Source organism: Lithobates pipiens, unplaced genomic scaffold, assembly GCF_037356315.1.
Source record: "Lithobates pipiens isolate NorthernLeopardFrog02 unplaced genomic scaffold, aLitPip1_a1.2 Scaffold_16, whole genome shotgun sequence".
Classification (NCBI taxonomy): Eukaryota; Metazoa; Chordata; class Amphibia; order Anura; family Ranidae; genus Lithobates; species Lithobates pipiens.
This window is the reverse complement of record NW_027507748.1, coordinates 402838921-402862477: the sequence shown is the minus strand read 5'-3', so window position 1 is coordinate 402862477 and position 23557 is coordinate 402838921. Positions and strand designations below refer to the sequence as shown.

Below are 23557 nucleotides of genomic sequence, written 5' to 3'. Positions count from 1 at the left end.
GAAAGGGTTGGAGATGTGATAGACTTAGACTTATATGGTGGACTTGTTCTTTCTGACCTTTGACCTCTTTTGGGGATCTGTCTTTCTGGGGTTTACCAGAAACAGGATTTTTGTGCTCATCTTTTATCTAAGTTTGTTGACGGACACAGCCATTCTTCATGACAGATGGGTTTGATGTCACCACCTACAGGAGCAGGATGCTAGGTGCAGCTAAACTAAAAGCATCCCTGGAGGGCCATCCACTGCAGTTGACCAAACCCAACATCTGCAGCAAGGAGATCAGTTAGTAGCCAGCAGTATACGACATAAACACAGAGACAGCCAAAAGAAGACTGGGTAGGTGCTGTGTCCTTCGATGACAGATGGGATGTCCCAAAGCAATGCTAGAAGACAGGGTGGGCCTATAAGCAGAAAACAGCAGAACAGGGATCTGCACCCCAGCAGAACTAATGCCTGCAAAACTTTCGAACCAAAACTGGTATGCAGCTACGTCAACTTTGTAGAACTTCATGAAAGTGTGAACTGAAAAACAGGTATCCACCTTGCATGCTTGGACAACCAAAGCAGGATGATGAAAGGCCTATAACACATTAAACACCCTCGTAGAATGATGGAATCAGCGATTCATGACCTGATAGTATAAGCCCAGATAACAGCTTAATGAATCCACTTGGAAATGGTGGCAGACTAAGCCTTAGGGAGGACAGACGAGAGAAAAGACACTTTATCCTTGTGTAGCCACAAAAACAGCTGTTTACAAGAGAGCTGCAAGCTTGGATACCCACTGCACAGAATTGATTGCCACCTTCTGAGGCAAAGATGAGGGGAGAAGATCTCTGTTTCCAAAAGGAGGCTTTTGCAAGGCCAACAAAACAAGATTTAAGTCTCAAGATTGCAGAGGGGGTCTAGAACGGGAACAATCCAGGTAACCCCTTGAATGAAGCTCTGAATGAGGGAAATGGGAGCCAAGAGTTGCTGAAACAGAGCAGCTAAGCCTGACACTTGGCCCTTGGCAGTGCAGACTGCCAAGCCACGATTCACATCCCGCTGGAGAAAGGTAAGGATGCCAGCAGTGGAAAACTTGTGGGGATGTAATCCCAGATACTCACAGTAGACAAAGTTGGCCTTCCAGGTGTAATAGTAGGCCTTCCCTGTAAATAAAATGCGAAGTGCACTTCCGAGCACAAAGCATGGTAAAAATAGCCGCTTGAGAAAGGTCCTTGTCTTTTAGTACTTGGTTTTTAACAACCAAGCTGTTAAAGCCAGTGACTGTAAAGTAGGGTGGTAAATTGGACCTTTGCGAAAGAAGGTCCAGATGGGAGGCTCCCGGAAAAAGGATGCAACTAACCGAACAAGATGCAATAAACCAAGTTGTGTGGCCAGTCTGGAAACACTAGAATGACCAAGAGTGCCTTCTTACGGGATCCTTGGTAACAACTGGGAGTGTAGTTTTAGAGGGGGAAAATCCTGTATCGGAGAGTACATGTGCCAAAGAGCCACCAGAGCATCCAATGCTTCCATCCAGGGATCTTTTGGTCGTGGCTACAAGCTTGGGAATTTTTTTATTCAGCCTGGAAGCAAAGATTGCGTTTTGGATTGCCCCATCATTGGCAGATCTGGGGAATGTCGGGATGGAGGGACAATTCTCCCTTGGTCCAGATTCTCTTGACTGAGAGAGTCCACCTGCCAGTTGTCCACCTCCAAGAATTTGAACTGCCCAGTTGAGGATGTGAGTGACCTCCAAAGCCACACCCAAGCTCCTAGTGCCCCCTTGGTGATTGATGTAGGATGCTGCTTTCTCATTGTCCAATTGTGCCCTTGCCAAATAACCCTGAAGAAGAGAGGAGATCAATGGCTCTGCGCAGATAAATGATCAATCACACCTCCCCACCTGAAGAGACTGGCTTTTGGGTCTTCTCATCTGATAGTAGTGGGGACTGAAGCCACCACATCAAAGATACTTTTGTCAGGCGAGAGGAGGATTATTAACTTATCCAGTGACCCTAGACCTGTATTCCAGTGGACCAGAATCTCTCTGAAGTGGTTTGGTGTGACATTGCATATAAGCAACTGCTTTGACAGACACCATCATGAGACCCAAAATTTTCATGCAGAAGTGGAGAAATTAGGTGACTGACATGAAGGTGACGTTTTTGAAGCTTTTCTGGCGGAAGAAAAATTTTGGCCGTGGAGGTGTCCAGAATGAGTCCCAGGTACTCCAGGCGAGAAGATAGAACCAGAACAGTCCTGCGAAGGTTCAGGTTCCATCCGAATTCCTCCAAAGTCAATAATTTAAGAGTGCGCTTGAGTGCTGCTGCAGACAGTGCTCGCAGAAGGTCTCCTGGATCTTCCACAACAGCTATTCCGTGTAGGTGTAACCGAGCCAAGATCGAAACTAACGTCTTACTGAAGACACAGTGTTGACGCCAAAAGGTATGGCTATGAATTGGTACTGCATCTCTCCTACGGCAAACCAAAGGAAGTGTTGGTGATAGTTGCAAATGGGACATGGTCAATTGAGGCTAGAAAATCCTCTTGACTTACCAAGCCCTGGGAATCCCCTTGGCTTGCCAAGCCAGGAAATCCCCTTGAGCTACCGCTGAGCAAATAGACTCAGGGTTGTTAAATCCTGAGTTGGACAGATACCATCCTTCTTTGGAACAGTAAAGACAGAAGCCCTATAATCTTACCTGGGATGTGACCAGGGTGTTACTCACTGCTCTAAGAGACCCTGAATGGCAAGTTGTAAATCGCCTAAACGTTGGGGGGATGCACAGATTGGAGGGGAAAATACAATCTGGCAGCAAGGTTTGGAACTTTGTCTTGTTACTAGAGGATATGACTTTCAGAACCTATTTGTGATGTTGGACAGCCTGAGGTTTACAAATAGCGGAAAACGTCCCCTCAATTTAATGGTGCACCCTGCACCTTAACACAGAGGAGCCTTGGGCTACCAGGTATACTTGGATCCTGAAGAGGTGGAAGACTTTCAGGACTTACCCGTTGTGGGCTCAAAAGGACAGACCAGCCCTGCGACGAGTATCCTTGACCTTCTGAATTTAAGGTAAGAAGGTTCTCTTGCATCCAATGATATTTTTGATGAGCTCATCCAGGGTCACACCAAAGAAGCGGCCACCCGCAAATGACGTGTCAGTAAGAACCTTTTTAGAAGTCTGGTCCGCAGACCAGCTCTTGAGCCAGAGAAACTACTGCAACAAAGGAGACAGATGAGACCAATTGGCCAGAATCCAGTACCGTTTTTACATAGCTATTGAAGACCTTGAACTAGTTGAGCTGTTAATGCAATGTAAACAAGAAAAACCTGTTTGGAAGTCAAAACTTATAGCAATTTGGCCCATTAGGTAAAGGTCTGAAAGTCCATGGCAGATGTGCATAATGGATGAATTAAAGTGGTTGTAAAGTCACATGTATTTACCTTGATCCTCCCTCCTAAATACCTTCTTTGCAGAGTCCTTCTGTCCTGTCATGTGACCTCCCCGCGTGAGTGAGTATAGTGGGATGGGCTGAGATTTCCCTCTGCTGAGTGCAAGAGAGCAGAGGGAGGTCACGTGTCTGTGCAGCAGGGATTTGGAAAGCAGGTATTTAGCATGTTAATTTTAGGAAAACACATACTGTACTGACCAGTGACCTAAACAGAGAGGATCAATGTAGTTAATACATGTTTCTTTACAAGCACTGGAACAGCTGCAGGGAATAGAATTACACAGGCATGAGAGGGGAGAGGAAGAGAGCAGCTCTGACACAGACTACTGGATGGGGAGATGCAGAAACATTGAGGAGATAGCTGTCTGACAGAGGCACGTGAACTGAAAATGCTAGCAGAGATCAGCAACCATCATAAACGTGGTCAGTTTACAGAGGGAAAGACAGGAACAGGCAGGATCAGCCAGTTATTATACAACATAGAAAGGGACAAGTGACATGGCAAAAAAAGCACTGTGAAGTATCTTGTGCCTTAAACAGACAGAAGCATGGTGTTTTTTTTTCTCTTCTGGAAACGGAGGGTCAAACCACTTTTTGACGAGTGCGTTCTCAAAGGGGTAGTGTACAACAGATCACGAGTGCAATCTCCGTTTTCTGCAGACTCTCTGCGTAGCTGTCTGCCCACACCTTGTACTGGCAAGCAGTTACCTGAGAGCAGGAAGAATCAATGGACTGAAATGGATAAGAACTACAAACTAGTTTGAGGTTATCTGCTGCTATTTCCAATTAAAAAGTATAAATGTGCATGCACATTAGAAGTAAACACTCTCCGAGACATGTTCAGCTCAGGCTACTTCTAACTTCTGATTTATTCGTGGGCGGTGTTGATATTTTATACAGAAAGATACGTCATTGCTATGTCAGTCTAATAGGTACATCTTATTGGTTACAATACAAGAGAAATTAAGAAACTTGATGCTTGAAGTTAGGTTGAAGCTGGTTCTGTTATCTCAAATGCATTCTTCAAACGCGTGGGATGTAGGGAGTGGACGCCATCTTAACTCAGAACGGAGAGTCAATCTGTATACTACATAAGTAAGAAACATGTATACACATAAGCAAATAGACATTTTCTGATTATCATTATTTACATTAGATTCCTTAACAGGACTACCAGAGCACCCAGCAGCACAACACCAAACAAAACTTGTAGGCATTCATGGTAAACTGTAAATGAATGATGTGGCCATGTGGGCAGAGTCCCGCGTGGCCATGCTCTTTTCAGATTGTGACAGCGGGCGCTGGGAGAGCTGCAGGTGCTGGAACATCTTGCATGTTCTGAAAGTGAATTTATGCTTTACGTTTTCCACCTGGGCAATAGGAGGTAGAATCTGACGAACACAAGGAGTTTGTGGAACGACATAATCTCGAAGTTCTCCTTGGGAATAGAAGTAATTTCTGTCCAAGAAAAAGATTATACCTGGACGCATGTTGCAGGAGTACATGAGATAAGTAGAAACAGGAAGAAAGTGTAAACTATAGGAATCTGTCAATACCTCTCATCTTTGCAGGGTATAGCATGCACCAAATTAATCTTGCTGGAGCCCTTTTTCTTTTTTTTTTTTTTTAATCTGTATGAAGCTTGGAGGTAATGGTCTTGGTGGAGATCTGATCAGGTGAAACCTTTAAATACATCAAGGAGGTGAATAAGGGTCAGAAGGGCAGTTTTTTCAATATGAAACCAAATTCAAGGACATGACCTCAAACTAACTGGAGGAAATTTCAAAACTAATCATAGTATTATTATACGGAAAGAATAGTTGATGCTTGGAATAAAAAAACTACCAGCAGAGGTAGTGAGACAGTCAACCGTAAATGTCTTCAAACATAGATCTATAGACAATAAATTTCACAGCGGTAGGGTCGAGCACAGGATCTTTGCAGGACCAGTCAGCTCTAGCCGAGTGCCGTCTCTCTACTTCTCACATGCTGATTTCTGACTCTGCCCCATGACAGGGTTTTTTAACCAATGCCTTAGCTGTTCTTTATATAAAGGTCCCATTGTCCTTGTTGTTGTTCCACAGTTGCAAAGATCACTTTTTAGCCCTGGTTCACATTGATGCAATTTGACATGTCAAATCGCATGCCAAATCGGCGGCAATGGCACCTTCTGAATTTGTGCGACGCTGCATATGCAGCACCGCACCGATTCCCAAAAGTAGTTTCAGTACTACTTTTGGCGATTTCGAGGTGAAATTACCATTGACATCTTTGCAGAAACCCGCACAGATGTCTCTGATATCACCCCCAAAGTCGGGACCAACATGCAGGAATGAAATTGTGAAAGTTCAGCTGAATGCTCACAATTTCATTCCCGCAGTCAGTGTGAACCAGGGTTTAGTGCTATAGGTTTAGTGCTATGATTTCAGATCCTTTGAACAGAATTTCAGATATTTAAAAAATGTTATAGACCATGTAATAGTATCATTTTTTTTTTAATTACCGCCTGTCTATAACACATTGGCAGTGCTTCTGCGCACATGTTCATGTGTACTGTTAAGGCCAAGTCCAATTATTTACAAAAATAAATAAGAAATGCACATATAGTTGCAGAAATGGAAAAAAATAATATATATAGTGTGTGTATATATAATTTATTTTTTCCTATCAGCCTGCAGTGCATTGCAGCCTTAAATATTGATTTATGGGTGCAGTTTCAGGCTCTTGCAAACCTTTCCTCCAGCACAATATCTAAACTGAGGTACAGATTTTCAGCTAGAGAGCTGAAGGAAATGTCAGTGGACTCATTGAGGCATAAGACGACAATATAAAGGAAACATGATTCTATCCCCTCCTCATGTTATCCAAAACATAAAAAGGAAGTATTGCCTGGGGTTGGGCTTTAATGTAAAAAAATCTGTATTAAAGGTTTAGGTGTGTCTTGTTCAAATCTTAACGTTTTTTTATTTCAGTGGTTCTTAATCATGGCTAATTGATTGCTTGATATACAGATAGCCAATAGACAAGATTCCAACATATTTGTAATAAAGTGCTGCAAATGGAAAACCGTAAATAGTCATTTCATTACCACCTCAACAAGATGATTACTTTAAATACACTAGATTTACCATTTTGCACCTGTATTATGCGTTTTCCTTTTCCTTTCTTTATTTTGTACTTACAATATATTCATCTATTTACAGCAAAACAGTGTATAGAGAAATGTCTTCTGTTGCTGAGATTTTTACCTACTACAGCAAGACTGCCATTAGAGAACTGGATTTCTACAGATGACAATGGAGTGTTGTACACTCGTCGAAAGAGTTCCATTGTAGAAGCAGACTTTCAAGCTTCAAGTGCCTCACCTGTTAATGCCTCCCCTGAAGCTGCTCATCCAATTTCAATGGCTAAGTTTCAAGTGCCTGATCCAGACTCTCAGAAAAAGAAGGAATCGGAACTTAAGTATGAGACCCCAGTAGGGCCTCAAACAAAAGCGGCAGAAAAAACTGAAGAGCCTTCCTCTCCTCCTCCTACCCCAACTCGTAAAGCCCCATTTAGTCGAGCAAGACTAAGGCTGCTTTCATTCCGCTCTATGGAGGAGACAAAGTTGCTGCCAACAGCGAAGGAAAAATATCCAATTTTAAAAAGTATTTTAGATTTTGTAAAGGATCCAGCAATTTCCCATGAAAGGTAAAGACTCTGAAAACTTTTCTTGTCAGTTATTTTTAGATGTTAATGCTTTTAGGAGGAGGTATTATGAATAATCCCAGAACAAGATGATCAAAGCAGATCACTCATCAGTATAAATGTACTCCTAATTATCCTTTTACAAGTAAAGAATATTTAATATAGATGCACCAGCAATAATTGAAAATGAACTTGATGTGGGCGTTTTGAGTCCTTAGCAATTCCCTTATTGAAGAATTAAAAAATTGGGTACAACTGAAGTCATCTTCTAAACAAAAGCATTTTCTGTTCCAGTCATCTCTTAAAAAGATGTGCGTTTCTAGTTAATGTTGTTTTTACTGTGTGTTTTGTTGCAATAATATTTGAATATTTTTGGTTGTTGCAGTGTTTTGCAGGTCCTGTCCTTAAGAAAAGCTCAGGCTGAAAGCATTCTGAAAGTACTTCGGATGATTCAGGAGTGTCTGGACACTCTGGGACAACCCAATTTTTTTCAGCCTCCTTGTGTACTCTTCTTGCTGGAGCTGCTGGCCTGTCAGAATGATTTTACCAAGTAAGTTTATCCATCCGTTTACATGAAAATTTATTGCAACATTTTATATCGATTTGTATTATCAAAACTAGGAATATTAATGCACAATAGGTCTTAATAGTGTATTTTCTCAGTCTATAATCTTTCAGAGAAACCAGCCTTACAAATTTTTTCTAATGTGGGGGAGTGAAGAACTGTATTGTTTTTGAAGACCGTTTACTAAATCAAATCTGCTGTGATTTCCTATTACTTTCCTGCTAGTGTTTACTTAGACAGCATCGTTGTGGGAATGGCACATCCTCTCTATTGACCTTTACAAACAAACAAATAAACCAACATGGATCCGTAATAACTTAAGAGCCTGTGCAACCTACTTGCTCAATTTATCTGTGGTTTAGCTTTTTCGAATTCTAGTGTTTTTTTTTGGGGCTTTTTTTTTTATCTTGATATGTTAGTAGAATGCATGTTTTTTTTTCCATTTTTATTATTGTGAATACAAAATGCAACAAAGGCAGAGACCGGGCTGAAAATATTGCCAACTACTGAGTAATATTGTCAAAGAAAACCTGAAATAATTTTAACAAATGTAACTAATTTATAACAAACTAGCAGCTTATTGCAATATCATGTGCCCCTAGGTGCAAGGCAGTAAAGGGAATGGAATGAGGGCTATGCCTTCCAATTGTGTGTGTGTATATATATATATATATATATATATATATATATATATATATGTGTGTGTGTATATATATATATATATATATATATATATATATATATATATATATATATATATATATATATATTTCACAATAGTGCATCCCAGATTTCTGAACCCCTAGTGCACTCTTAAAATGAGCTGAAATTGGCTGATGGTGCCTACTGTTGCAAGCAAGTGCAACTTTCCTAATGGCCCGTAGACACAATCCGAATACTGTACGAAAACTGTCGTCCGAGGAAGAATCGTACGATTTTCGGATCGTGTATGCACTACTTTTTCGAGAGCTAATCATGACAATTCATCCGATATTATTCGATTGGACAAGCATGAAAATTTTCCTTGTATGATACCAGATTGTACGATTTTTTTTGTTTAGTCAGTATAGTTGTCCTAAAATACAATACAAATACATTACAACCATGACATCACTTCCAATATTTTTTTTTCCTGTCATACCAGAATTTTCATTACTTTATTTGCCTATTCAACTTCTACTTGCGACTATTAATAGAAAAAGTTTTTGATCTGTCGTACAATATTCGAATTGTATGTATGGGCCATTAGGAAGCATGACTACAAGTAGGCTTCAAAGAGGTTTCCTGTCATAATTTTGTTACCTCAGACATGGAAACTTCAGTCTCTACGCCACTTATGGTAAATAATATAGCATGTACCATAACCAACACAGGAAATATCTTCTTAGACTGTGTGTTATATGCTGCTACCTTCAAGTGATTGGACGCTAACAAAGCTTTCCTGGGACCACCCCCTGTATCAAGTATCCGAGTAACCCACACTCACGCTGAGGCTCTACTTTTTGTCAATGTACTTGGGCAATGTAGCTTTTTTTTTTTTTTATTTCACCATTTTTACTGCCTGATATTCAACTTGCATATCTATCAAGATCTGATGACTTATTGCCTTATTGCTTATAGCATTTTCTGGATTGGTTACCTTTGATGTACATTTCGGGTACTGTATCGAGGCCCTGCAGCAGCACGGTCTGCCTGTAATGTTTGCTTTGGACACTGTATACTGTGGTCGTCACTCACCTTGGTTCATTGTGCAGCATGTGGGTTAGTGGCAGGGTGGTATATAGTTCCAGGGCTGCAGTCCATTTTTTTGGCACCTAGACCCTGAAGACCCCTCTTGGGGTATGCTATCCTTGACACTCGAAAGCCGGACCCTGAACAGCACTGGCGATGTGGACAAGGTAAGGCAGAGTTTCCCTGTCCTTTTTATATCATTACTGGCTTTACATTATTATAATGTCTGCCTATTCATATGACTCTTTACTGTGCACTTCTATCTGCCATTTTCTGCCAAAGCTGCAAACCAAACATTTTTCATCACACCCCTTGCCTAAAATCTGAGACCGTCACAGGAACTCTGTTAGAGCCAGGGTTATTGCAATTCCTTCATAGTGGACATGCTGAACCCTCTCAGTCCGCATCCATTTTGGGAAGATCCTCACTCGGCAATGGCAGATTACAGGCACTTATAAGCGAGAGCACATGGGACGTATAGTGGTGATTCCACTCTAGGCCCTGAGGAAACTCTCAAGTTCCTGTCGGGTTGATAGAAATTATCTTGTTGTGGAGCAAGATGACACTGCCGTATCCCCTTGATTCATGCTCTCCAACAAATGCACAACATACAGCCTGCCTGCCTAAAGCAGACTTTTCTTTGGCTATGTCTGATTCATTTCAAAGGCTGCCACCACTTCTGTAAATGGCAGGTGCCAATAGCCAAAACAATCTTTTGACTCTCCTTCATTGTCTAGGTTCATAGGTTACAACCTGAGTGGCCCAAAGCACTTGCAGGTGCAGAAGGCAGAGGGAGGCACTGATATTTTATTGACCAAGTCAATGCTTCACCACCTTGCCATATGCTGGCTATGCTATCTGTTTCTATCGAAGACATTTCCTTGCTTCAGCCATAGATCTTTAGGGACTCTTTTCAAGTTCTTCTTTTGCTCGGAAAGGTCCTGCCCTGTAGCGATATATTGCTAGCTCAATAATTGCGAAAACTACCATGTTTCCCCGATAGTAAGACACCCCCGATTGTAAGACGTATCGGGAGTTTCAGAGGGGTCGGCTAATATAAGCCGTACCCCGAAAGTAAGACATATGTCTTACTTTCGGGGAAACACGGGGGTATTGCCGCCTCCAGTGGCGTACTAAGAGTGGGGCGGGGGGTGCGGGCCGCACCGGGTGCCACACACTGGGGGGGGGGGTTCCAGGCCAGCGCCCTCCCCCTCCGACTGAAGAGACAGCGTCGTTCTGATCAGTCTCGGGCAGCGGCTGTCACTCACAGCCGAGCAGAGTGAAGCCGCCTCCCCCTCCTCTTGTATGGCTACACAGTGCTGTCCATGAAGAAGGAGGGGGAGGCGGCTTCACTGCAGCCACCTCCCCCTCCTCCTCCCCCTCCTCCCCCTCCTCCTCCCCCTCCTCCCCCTCCTCCTCCTCCTCCTCCTCCATACACAGCACTGTGTAGCCATACAAGAGGAGGGGGAGGTGGCTTCACTCTGCTCGGCTGTGAGTGACAGCCACTGCCCGAGACTGATCAGAACGGCGCGACGCAACCACAGAGAAGGGGATTATTGCGCCGGGTCCCGGATCACTGCCAACAGGTGTCACTGGCTCTGTGTCCTCCCGGTACAGGTCAGTGCTGCTCATACAGAGAGAGACCAAGGAGGGGGAGGGGGACGGGGGGGTGGGAAGAGATTCTCTGCAGCTCTTATTATGTAACAGCAAGATGCAGCTGAGGAGGACTACAAGTCCCAACATACCGGGCTGTGTGGGCTTACAGTTCTCCTCTGCTGAGCATAGCAGCTTTGTATGCTTGGACTTGTAGTCCTCCATAGTGCAGCCTTGCATGCTGGGACTTGTAGGCCTCCTCTGTAGTACAGTGCAGCCTTGCATGCTGGGACTTGTAGTCCTCCTCTGTAATGCAGTGCAGCCTTGCTTGCTGGGACTTGTAGTCCTCTTCTGTAGCACAGTGCAGCTCTGCATGCTGGGATTTTTTTCCAATATAAGACATACCCCGAAAGTAAGACATAGTGGGGCTTTTGGGGATAAAAAGAAAGTAAGACACTGTCTTACTTTCGGGGAAACACGGTATGACAAACTTGGCTGGAGAGCTCAGTATTGAAGTGCATCCCGATATACAGTGGATAGATCTACTAAAAATATTCCTATTTTTTTCTGCCAGATTTGAGCTCTTGCTGTTAGCCCTCACTATTCCTCATGGAGAATGTTTTTCAAGTCTCCAGAATAACCTTTTCTGTGTTTTTGCACAGAATCGTATGGCTTAAAGCTTAGTCTGTTGACCCTGCTCTGAAAAGGTGCCTTTTGTCCATCCCCTTTGAAGATGAGCTCCTCTTTTCTAAATTCCCTTGAGGAATGCATTGGGTCGGCTATGGAGGGAAAGGAGGCTCTGACCCTATTCTCCACAATTAAATCTCCGCCTCTACCTTAAGGGTACATTTTGTTCACCCCATCCATGCATCATCATCTACTGCAGGTCCATCTGTTGTGGTAAACACTCTAATTCATCTGGACTTATGCAGGAACCTCTGCACACTGAGGTTTGCCTTCACCCCTGCAGGTGCTAGGGTGACTACAGACCTAAATTTAGCTTAGCATGGCAATGTCAATCTTTTTTCTTTTTACTTTATCCTTTTTACAATTTCCATAATTTTCCCTATGCCTTTTTGCAATCTTATGGTTTCAGGAGTGGCCTTCCTTACAATTACAAGAACTTTCAAATTGGGACTCTTCCATCTAGGGATGCATGTCCCACCATGCCCCAAAAAAACATATGTCAAAATCGCTGCAATAACTTGACTTGGGCTTGATCGCTTATAGAGACCTACCATTATGTATACTGCAGTAGCTTGGTCTCCTGGTGTCCTGTAGACCTGCAAAAAGATCTCATATGAAAGATTTTTTAACTTTTTAGCAGACATAGCTTAAAGGATTCTACTTTCATCTATTCACACATCAATGTACCCCTTACATTGGTGGGAAAAAAATAGCCACACTCTGTGGGGCTATATATGTTGTACCCTTGATCATACCCTGAACATTCAGACCTCAAAGTATCTGAGACCTATATCTTCTCAGACTCCTGGGTCCATTTGACCCATATTTTCAAGTTCTCTCCAGATTGCATACATCTTTAGCCTATTCCTAAAGTTTTACTGGAAAGCTACAACAATGAGTTTCAACTACTTTTTATGAGCTAATGGGACAAAAGGATTGTTCTCAGACTGCTGCCACCCGTCATTTCCCTGACGTGTGTCTACATCTAGCTCTGGCAATTATTCTCAATCCGGTTTCCTTTAGCATGATTTTGGTCTATGGCTGACTTCATGTTCAAGAACATGTTCTCATTGGCAACTCTTGCTTGCCCTTATCTGGAAAAAACCTCTAGGAGAGGGTGTCAAATTCAATTTCATTGCTGGCCACATCAGCATTATGGTTGCCCCCAAAAGGCTGGTTGTATCTGCAAAACTATATAAATGTATTCTCTCTTTATGATCATAAATAATTCAGTTATTACTTTTTTTAGCAATAAGAGTTGCTGTCAAGTGCCAGGGCAGACCAGCGCAAAGCCCATTCACACGCCTGCAGGCGATAATGCAAGTTTAGAAAAGGAGTGTCCTGCACTGTTCTGATATCATCCACAAGAGGCTTTATTGGAGACTGCTCAGACAGAACATGGTTCCGCCATGGTGTTCTGTCTCGGCAGTCTCCAGTAAAGTTTCTTGTTGATATCTGCTTTGTGCAACCATGTTTTTCAACTGGTAGAAAACTGTATTATTCTCCTAAATAGTTGTAAGCAGTTGTCCAGAGCAGCCCCCCATAACATCAGACATTAAACGTCCCCCCCCCCCCCCACCTTGTGCTGCTGCCTGGAAGAAGCTAAGGGTCGTGCTGGGAAGTACAAAGTGCAGGGTCTGGAGGAGGACCAGGGGAGGGCTGGAGTCAGCTGGTGGAGGAATAGTTCTGTTCTCTCTGCAGTTAACTGCTGAGACAAGGTGGGGGCGCAGACCGGAGGGGCCTCATGAAATAGCCTGGTGGCCTTGTATTTGACATACGTGCTCTAGGATTGTGCTGGAGATATATTTTTGAGACCGCCAATGCCTGAATATTTTCCACTGGGCACTCCTCTTCATTAAAGTGGAAGTTGTTTTTTTATCTTTCCATCTATTAAATCCTCTGCCCTTGTTGTTTTAACTTTGTAGTGAAACAGTTTTTTCTGGCAGTAAATACCTTTATAGAGCCCACTTCCTGTTTCTTGTCTGGTAAAAAGCCTAGGCTTATGACATGCACAGCTCTCTCACTCTCAAGCGAGAGTTTTCCAGGAAGGGAGACAGACACGAGTCACAAGAGGGCCAATGAGAGCTGCAGAGCTGGAGGTTTGCCTCTGTGTGTGTGTGTGTGTGTGAATCCAGGAAGTGAACAGGCAGCAGCTTCAGCTGCAGACAGTTAAAATGGATGCAGCCAGACGTAGTGGAGGGAGATTTCTGCAGCAAGTACAGAATCACAGTATATATAAAATATACAAAGTGGTTGGAGGGAAGCTTCCGAAAGGCAAAGATGTTTTTATTACAAATTGTGTGAGCAGACTGTAGTTCCTCTTTAAGTGGAAAGTTAAATCCATTATTTGGACCGTTTTACTCGTATCGGGTTGGCTTTTGACCTCAGACTGCTCTGTGCCTTTCTCCCTTTATAAACCTTTCTGCTCTTCCCTTCAGAGCAAAAAAATATTGACCTTTTATACTGGTCATCTCCGTTTACTGGCTTAGTACTGTTAAGGATCCTCATTGTTACTGTGTTTTTTTTTTTCCTTGTAAAAAAACTCTTTAGGGGCTCATTCACACGGATTGTTTTGTACGCACCTAAATGCAGCACTATAGTAATCAATGAGCCCATATACACACAGCTGCATCTACATACAAACGTATGCACTGTGTTTTAGTCATGTACAAAAAAAAAAAAATAGGACACTGCTGCAGATTTTAGTTGCACAGATCTGCAGATTTTACTCATGTATGTGCATATCTTTCCCATTCCCACCCTGCAGGAGAAGAGAGGGCCAGACCAACTCAGGACAGCTGATGACCTCTAATGGGAGCATCCTCAAACAAGATTGCAAAATAAAGAGGCAAGATAATCAAATTAATAAGCAGCACAATTTGCGTCACAAGTGCAAAACCAAACGGGCATCACCACCTGCTTGCCATTTGAGAACAGAAAAAAATAGTCTTTTCATTGTATATAAACCTCAAACTTTTTTTCATTTTAGACTGGGGTTTAAACCTTTCCCTACTATTATCAGGTTATTTTTTGCTTTGGTGTCTGCTGGGGAGATTTCACTGCTAAGTCACTCTAGATTTTATTTTTGTTTACCATTCATTATTAATCATGTTCATCTGGTCACTTTGCTAGCTATATTCCTATAGTTTTTACTATCTTCATCTTCTGAAGGATTATAAACTCATAAAATTGTAGAGCTATGCATTTACTGGTTCCATTACCACTCTTTTTTTTCTTTCTTTCTTTCTACTACATCTAATATCTTTTTTGGATTTTTAAAAAAAAACTAAGTTTGTTAACAAAGTAGACTTTCTGGGTTTACTGTAGCAAATTCTTGATTAATTTTGCTTCTCACTTAGTTTCTCTATTGTGTTACATTATACATCATTTCTGATTTAAGTTTTTTAGTCAAGCTTCTGTACCTCATTTTCTCATCACTAGTTATGATCAGAATGCTGGAGTTCTAGATAATGCAAATGCTGTCCAGACAGGAAATATACATTTTTGATCTAATTGGTTGTGTTGGTTTTGTAGTGTTATGGCAGATATGTGTACAAAGATACATAGAGAAAAATTGAAATGCAAAGGCTTACCATAAAGCTCTCTTTTATGTTTTATACTGTAGTTACTTTGGTTACCTAGAAGGCTGCGGTGCTGAACTGCATCAAGAAGTGCGAGAAATGTACTACAGGCTTGTTGTGCTTTTAGTTAATGCTGTGAAGAGTTTCAACAACCTTAATGACAGGTATGTCATAGCCTCAATATGCAGTGTTTTGTAATTTGCTAAAGGTAATGATTAACCTGGTTGTGCTGTAAACTTGTTTCGGCTATTTTGTTTCATACGGCTGCTGTACATGCTAAGCTTTAAAGAAATGTTTAGCGCCTGGTCACACCAGTGCAACTTGTCATGCGATTTGATAGTTTCAAAATGCATGACAAGTCGCACCCTATTGTCCGCAATGGAAGCAATCAAATCAGTGCGACTCCAACTCCACCAGAGTCGCACTGATTTTGAAAGTAGTTCTTGTACTACTTTTTGCAAGTTCACGTATGACTTGCATAGACTTCTGTGCATGAAATCACAGATGTCTTCCAAGCAGCACCTAAAGTAGTACTGCTTTGAAATCGTGCTACTTAAAGTGAAGTAGCATGATTTCAATGTCATGTTTGGTGTGACCGGTGTCTTATTTTGGAGATGAAATTAAAACTTTTGGGAGGGACTGACTTGTGAACCAGTTGTGGATGCTAGATGTGTACTACACATGCCCAAAAAAAGTAATGACAGTACACAGGTTGTGTGTTGTATTGTTTGCAATTTACAACTGTCTAAAGGACAGCCGGGAGTTGCATTGCATAGCAGGCTAGAATAATTGATGATCTGAATCTTTGTTCATCACCATCAGAACTGATGGGCCACTTTACTCGAAACAGAAGCCCGCATTATAGAAACAGTTTGTTTCTGCAGTACTCTTACTACATTTATGTGAACCTTAACAATCCATGAAAATACTGGGTTTAGTACTTCTTTTGAACAGAAGTCTCTTCACCCTTTGCTGGCTCTGTGAAGACCAAGCCTTTCATTCTGCGCCAATCTCTCAGTAGCATAAAACTGACTGAGTACAGTCAGGCTGATATCAATCCGCCCGGAGGTACGCTGCAAAAGTATATCTCCTGAGCTTTAAAGCCACTGTTGAGCAAATTTAAATCTGTGGTGTCTGCAGATTGCAGTTGAGCCCATGGAGACTTCCACAGAACCCCGGTTGAGAAACCCTGGTGTAGACCATTGGCTGTCAGTGACAGTGTTGCAGTCTTAAGCCCCATACACACTATCAGTTTTTCCTTCAGGTTTACCAAAACCATGTAGTGCAAGGGCCTGCCTGATTGCATACAAATTTAAACTCCTAAGATTTGACCTCATATTATAAGGTTTTGGTAAATCTGTAGGAAAAAGTCAGCAGAAAAAAATGATTGTGTGTATGAGGCTTAAGATCTAGAAGTGGGCACAGCCACACACTTCTATTTCTTAAATAGATTAACATTTTACTGCATCTATTTTATGTCCAAATAGATGGCCTCTACATAGGAATGAATGAATTGCTTTTTTTATTCTCATTTTTTTCCAAATTGACATTTTCGGAAGAAATAATCCAGCTGTATAATCCATTGTCTGGGCAGAATCATTGTCCTAATGTTATTTACAAAAGTATCTTCTCTTGATTTAAGTAATTTCCAATTATCAAACCAAAGCTACAATTTGCAGTACCCATCATGCAACAAAGAAAAAACAGCTGGCACCCACATTTATAGACCCTTCCCTCTTAGACAATGGTGGACTAAGCCTTCCTAACGTGTTGTTCTGCTACCTTCCCTCTTTAGTTAGGAGACGTAATCAACTGGTGGGCCGGGGAAGTCCCTGTCTGGCATAACACCACAGTTGAAAAATGATATGCAGCAAATTGGTTTAAAAATTTTCAGTGATCTTAGCACTGCATAGGTTCAACTTTTTGTGAAATTCGCTATCTTCAGTGCTTCCAGGATCACGCGAGTGCCTGTGACCTTACCTTTACATTGGCACCACGGGCGGGAGCCAAAGTGTAAGGTAAGTATATTTTTTAAGCTTACTCCTTGGTAGTTTCCTTGCCCATTTACCTGTGTCACAAATAATTTATCGATTCTTGTTTTGTCTGGTCTTACAGCACTGTGTATGAAAAAGCTGTAGTGATTGGATCAATTGGTGGTTCTGATGGCATCTACAATTCTTTGATGATTCACTAAACACTTGTTGCGAATGATAAAATCAGAGAGGTTATAGCACCCTATTCTTAATTTACGATATGTTGTTTGCCCAGGTCACTGCTCCCAGCCTTATCATGTGTGCAGACTACCCTCCTTCACATGCTGGACATGAGCTGGGAACCTCAAGACCTTTCATTCTTCCTCAGCGTTGACCTCCCAGAATTACTTTTATCAATGTCTAAAGAAAACATAAGTACCCATGATAGTGTTGTGAGGTAAGTGATTATGATTCATGTCTGTCTATTTAGAACTAATATTATCAATATTCTGAAGGCCATGGTATGCAGAGATCATAAAGATGGCAGTGAAGGGTCCTTGGCCTCTCCCACTAAGGCCAGACCTGCTGTCGCAGATATTCCATCCTACTTTACGAACGCTAAATTTAATGGTTTGGCTATTGAAACACACATTATGAAGAAGCGTGGGCGTGCCAGGTCTGTTATCTCAACTTTAATCAATGCAAGGAAATCCGCCAGTTAAATCACCTTTAACCCCTTGGGAATTGAATTTAGTTTTGTCAGTGTTACAAAAAACACCATTTGAACCATTACAAGCATGTTCTCTTAGTCCTGACTAGGAAGCTGATATTTTTGGTTGCTATATCCTCAGCAAGGAGGGTTGCGGAATTGGCTGCTCTTTGTTGTAAAGATCCATATTTGATTATTCATGAGGACAGAGTGGTGTTACGCCCTCGACCAGGCCTTTTGCCAAAAGTCGTTTCAGGTTTTCACCTGAACCAAGATATTGTCCTGCCATTGTTTTTTTCCAAAACCATTCCAGGGAAGAAAAGTCACTACATTGTCTTGTGATTTAGTGAGAGCAGTGAAAATCTATTTAAGGCAACTGCTCAGATTCTTAAGATGGATGTCTTATTTATTCTGCCAGAAGGTCCTAAAAAAGGACAGGCCGCATCAAAATCCACTGTTGCTAAGTGGATTCGGCAAGTTATAATTCAAACTTATGATTTAAGGGGTAAGATTCCCCCTATTCAAGTTAAGGCGCACTCTACCAGAGCGGTTAGTGCTTCTTGGGCAGTGCGTCACCAGGCCTCCTTTGCTCAGATCTGCAAGGCCGCAACTTGGTCTTCAGTCCATACATTCACAAAATTTTACCAAGTAGATGTTAAAAGGAATCAGGATAACTCCTTCGGGCGCAGTGTGCTGCAGGCAGCAGTATAAGCCCTTAAGATTTGAGGGTGTCCTACCAGTTGTGTCTCCTTTCCCTCAAGTAGCATTGCTATGGGACGTCCCAATAAGTAAATACTTAAGGCCCTATGTCCTTTGATGTATGATAAAGAAAATAGGATTTTTATAACCACTAGAAAATCCTTTTCTTGGAGTACATCATAAGATAAGTCCCGCCCCTCTTCTTTTATGAAGTTTAAGTATATTGCTTGGCTACAAAAACCGAGGTACTCCTAGGAGGAGGAGGGGGTTATATAGGGGAGTCAAATTCCTGTATTGGGTGTGCCAGTGTCGACACCTGAAGGTAGCTATAACCCATTAAGTAAATACTTAAGGCTTTGTGTCCTATGATGTACTCAAGGAAAGGATTTTACAGGTAAGCGGTTATACAAAAATCCTATTTTTCTTGTAGACGCAGCCAGTTCTCTTAACCGTGGCCATTTTCCCGGTGCTCTCAGAAGTTTTTTTGCTGAGGTGGCCATTTTTTAGTAGCCTCCGTTAGTTTTACCCTAGCGCTGGGTGGCTGGTTCATTCCGGAAAGCCACAAAACTGACACAGAACACCTCGTGGCTGGCACAGGGAAGAGTGGACAGCACAGCGCAGTACCTAGGTCAGGGTGGCGAATCCTGCAGGGGGCCCCTCAGTCTGTGGCAGCTAGGAGGGGGGGCATTTTGTGGAGCTTGCCTTATGTCCCTAGTGGTGACAGGTGAGAGTGGGTCAGCATGGTGTCAGAAGCTGGTGTTTCTTCCCCAGACATCCCTGCTATTGCAGCTGGTTCCCCTGCACCTGCGATGCCTATGGACGCTCTGTTGGTGATCCTGGAGTTCTTTGTTGCCAGGGTGGAAGCGTCGTGCAGGGGCAAGGGGGGTAAAAAAAAAAAACACCCCTTCCCCACCGTCTTCTGGGGAAAGCTCTGATTCAGACTCGGGTCCCTCTGTGACAGGTGGCCCCTGTTCTGACGTGCCAGAGGATGCGGACCAGGAACGCTCGGACAGTGAGGGTGACTCTGTGTCCAGGTCAACGCAGGAAAAATCGCTTGTAGGAGCACTTATCACAGCCGTGCGGGATACCCTAAAGATAGAGGATACGGCGGGGGCATCTGTACGGGGTCCCTTTGGATCCCACAAGCCGGCCTGCAATGCTAAGGTGTTTCCCTATCTAACTTATTTTGATATGTTTATTTACAAAGAGTTTTTTTTCTTTGTTATTTACAAGCAGTGGCGAAGCCCGCAGCAGGCCATTTCAGTCCCAAGACTGATGGTGGTGTGTTGCCCCTTTGAGGAGCGTTTCCTGAAAAAATGGACATCTCCGGTCGTTGACCCCCTTGTATCCAGGTTAAATAAGGTAACCACGACTCCGGTGGAAGGGACCCCCTGCTTTCAAGGACCCTTCCGACAGAAGGGCCGAGACGGTTGCCCGGTCCATGTTTACTGCGGTGGGGTCAGCATTGCGGCCAGTGTTAACCACGGCCCTGGTGTCAGACTCTTACAGAATGGGCTAAGTTGTTGCACCGCAAGTTGGAGAAGCACAGGTTTCCCCGGTCTGCGTGGAACTGGCAGACCAGTTGGTGCAGGGCCTGAAGTATGTCTGATAAGGCCCTAGATACGGCCCCCTTGCTTTCTAGAGCTTCAATATCAGCTGTGGTGCTACGTCGCCTGATTTGGCTAAAATGCTAGTCTGCGGACCAGGCATCTAAGAAAGCACTGGCGGATTTGCCCTTCCAGGGAGAGAGGCTATTTGGAGCCTCGCTGGATGACATTATTAAGAATGTTACTGGGGGAAAGATTACTTTGCTCCCACAGTCCAGACAGGGTAAGGAGCCAGGCTGTAGGCAGGGACTCTCCTTTTCCGCTCAGAAGCAGATTTTTCGTCTGCCCGGGTCAGCAGGTAAGCGATCACAGTGTGACAAGGTGCCAGCTGAGGGACAAAAGTGTCCCTGGTTTTGCAAACCAAACAAACCTGCGAGCAAATCTGTTGCCACATGAAGATTTTCCCCCGCAAGATTCTCAGGTGGGGGGTCGCCTTCGGGAGTTTGCAGCCCGGTAAACCTCCCTCTTTCTGACCAGTGGGTCTGCAAACTAGTTTCATCAGGCTAAAAGATAGTTTCTCGTCCGCCAAACAGATCTTTTCCCTCCAACCTTCATCATCTTCCGGCTCGTTGGGAAGCCCTGTTCGGGGCAGTGCAGGACCTGCTGCTGCACGGGGTGATTGTACCTGTACCGACGCCTGAAAAGTTTCAGGGATTCTACTCCAATATGTTTGTAGTTCCAAAGAAGGAAGGGGTCCATCCGGTCCTGGATCTTAAGGCCCTCAACGGCTTCGTGAAAGTACAAAGGTTCAGGATGGAATTAGTTCGGTCCGTGGTCTCTGCACTCCCAGGGGGATTTCTTGATGTCCTTGGACATAAAGGACGCATACTTGCATGTCCCTGTATACGTCAGGCATCAGAGCTTTCTATAGCTTGCAGTCGGGGACGAGCACTACTAATTTGTAGTTCTCCCTTTTGGCCTAGCAATGGCACCAAGGGTCCTTCACCAAGGTGCTAGTCCCAATTCTGGCATTGCTAAGGCATTGCAATCGTGGGTTACCTGGATGACCACCTTCTGAGAGCAGCTTCCGCCTCAGAATTAAGGGAGGATGTGGCAATCACCATACACACTCTCCGGTAGTTTGGTTGGGTGTTGAACCTCTGCCTGGAGTACCTGGGCTTGATTCTGGACTCCTCAGAGGTGAGAGTCTTTTTCCCTTGAGACAAGCTGCGGTGAAGATATTGGTGGTCCCGCAGGTGGTCGTCACTGCGTTTTTGCATGCGAGTTCGAGGTCCCATGGTAGCCACTTTTGAGGCCGTACTGTATGCCCAATTCCACACTCGAGTCTTGCAGATGGAGATCCTGTCCAAATGGGTCAAATCTCAGTCATCCCTAGATTGCCAAATTCGAGTGAACCAGCTAGTCATGGATTCCCTGCTCTGGTGGCTGAGGTCTCTGGCCCTTCGGTCCGGGAAGTTGTTCCTTTCTCTTTGGACGGTGATCCCAACGGACACCAGCCTGACCAGCTGGGGGGGAGTTTGGGGCATACAGTCCTCCAGGGTCGCTGAATCCTGCCTGCCGATCAATGTGCTGGAGCTTTGAGCGATCAGGCAGTGCCTCTCCACATGGTCACGGAGGCTGCATGGGCGTCCGGTTAGGATCCAGTTGGACAATGTCACGGCGGTGGCATATATCAACCATCAAGGAGGGATAATGAGCTCGGCTGCAGCCTTGGAGGTCGCTCACATCCTGCAGTGGGCAGAGCAGCGTGTGCCGCCTCTGTCGGCCGTGTACATTCCGGGTGTAGAAAACTAGCAGACAGACTACCTAAGTCGTCACCTGCTGGACCAGGGGGAAATGGTCGCTGCATCCGGATGTATTTCAGCTCCTTTGCCTAAGGTTGGGCATACCAGATGTGGATATCTTGGTATCTTGACTCAATCAGAAGGTACAGAGGTTTGTGGCCAGGTCAAAAGATCCCTGGGCGGAGGCGGCAGATGCATTGATGGCTCCATGGGGGCATTATCGGCTAATTTATGCCTTCCCCCCACTAAGATTTCTACCACATCTGCTACGTAGAGTGGAGGCAAGGGAATTCCGGTGATCCTGATTGCCCCAGATTGGCCTCGACATCCTTGGTACGCCGACATAGTACGAATGTGGCGGATGTTCCTCTGCAGCTGCCGATGCGAGAGGACCTTCTGTCGCAAGGTCTGATACTTCATCCTGCTTTACCATTGCTGGTTTTAATGGCATGGCTGTTGAAAGCCAGGTGCTAAGGGACCGTGGTCTGTTGGATTCGGTAATCTCCACTATGCTGAGGAAGCACGGAAGTCCTCTTCTCAGAAGATTTATCATCGTACATGAAAGGCCTACATCTCCATGTGTGAGGAGATGGGGTAGCATCCACGTACATATTCAGTTTCCAGGATCCTGCTGTTTTTGCAGCGAGGAGTGGATCAGAAACTTGCATTAAGCACCATTAAGGGGCAGGTATCGGCTTTGGCTGTCTTTTTTTTCAGCGACCTTTGGCGACTCATTCATTGGTCAAGAAAGGATGGGTTCCCCATGGGGTTTTTAAGCAGCAATGAGAGACAGCTGTGTCTGCTGTTTAAAAACCCCATGGGGAACCCATCCTTTCTTGTTTAGTGTTGTATACGGGGTGTGCAGCAAGCTCAGGAACCTTTTTTGCACCCTTCTTTTTGTGTTTTGCACTCATTCATTGGTGAGTACGTTTGTTCAGGGCGTTCGACATGTGGCCCCTCCAGTTCGACCACCGCTGCCTCCGTGGGATTTGAATCCGGGACTCTCGGTGCTTCGGAAACCGCTGTTTGAGAATGTTAGCGAGATCCCCTTATTGACACTCTCTCAGAAAGTAGTCTTTCTAGTGGCTATTACATCTTCCAGGAGGGTTTCTGAGTTGGCAGCCTTGTCATGCAAGTCTCCCTACTTGATACTCCACAAGGATAAGGCGGTGCTGTGTCCACAGCCTACATTTCTTCCGAATGTTGTTTCAGCCTTTCACCTAAATGAGGACATTGTGCTTCCGTCCTCATGTCCTAGGCCGTCACATCCCAAAGAGGTTGCTTTGCATTCTTTGGACGTGGTCCGGGCTCTGCGGGTGTATCTGTCTGCTACAGCTCCTTTCCGGAGGTCGGACTCTGTATCCGTGGCTTGTCCAAAGAAGGGCCTGGCGGTCTTGTCGGCCACCATTTCTCAGTGGATCAGACAGATTGTGGTTCAGGCTTATGCCATAAGGGGGCAGGCGCCCCCCTTTCCTGTCACGGCACATTCTACCAGGGCAGTTGATGCCTCCTGGGCTTTCCGACATCACGCGTCTA

General features: G+C 44.0%; 1 protein-coding gene across 3 annotated transcripts in view; it reads left to right on the top strand.

Moving 5' to 3' along the window:
- The window catches only part of ZZEF1 (zinc finger ZZ-type and EF-hand domain containing 1), a 424884-nt gene that overhangs the window by 224991 nt on the left and 176336 nt on the right, over nucleotides 1-23557 (top strand). For 2 of the 3 annotated variants that reach the window (XM_077482352.1, XM_077482354.1), the window contains 5 exons: nucleotides 6648-7134; nucleotides 7517-7681; nucleotides 14475-14555; nucleotides 15333-15452; nucleotides 17557-17718. In XM_077482352.1, coding sequence (XP_077338478.1) covers nucleotides 6648-7134; nucleotides 7517-7681; nucleotides 14475-14555; nucleotides 15333-15452; nucleotides 17557-17718 — 1015 coding nt within the window. The remainder of the gene's footprint in view (nucleotides 1-6647; nucleotides 7135-7516; nucleotides 7682-14474; nucleotides 14556-15332; nucleotides 15453-17556; nucleotides 17719-23557) is intronic. The other variant, XM_077482353.1, reaches the window with a different exon arrangement.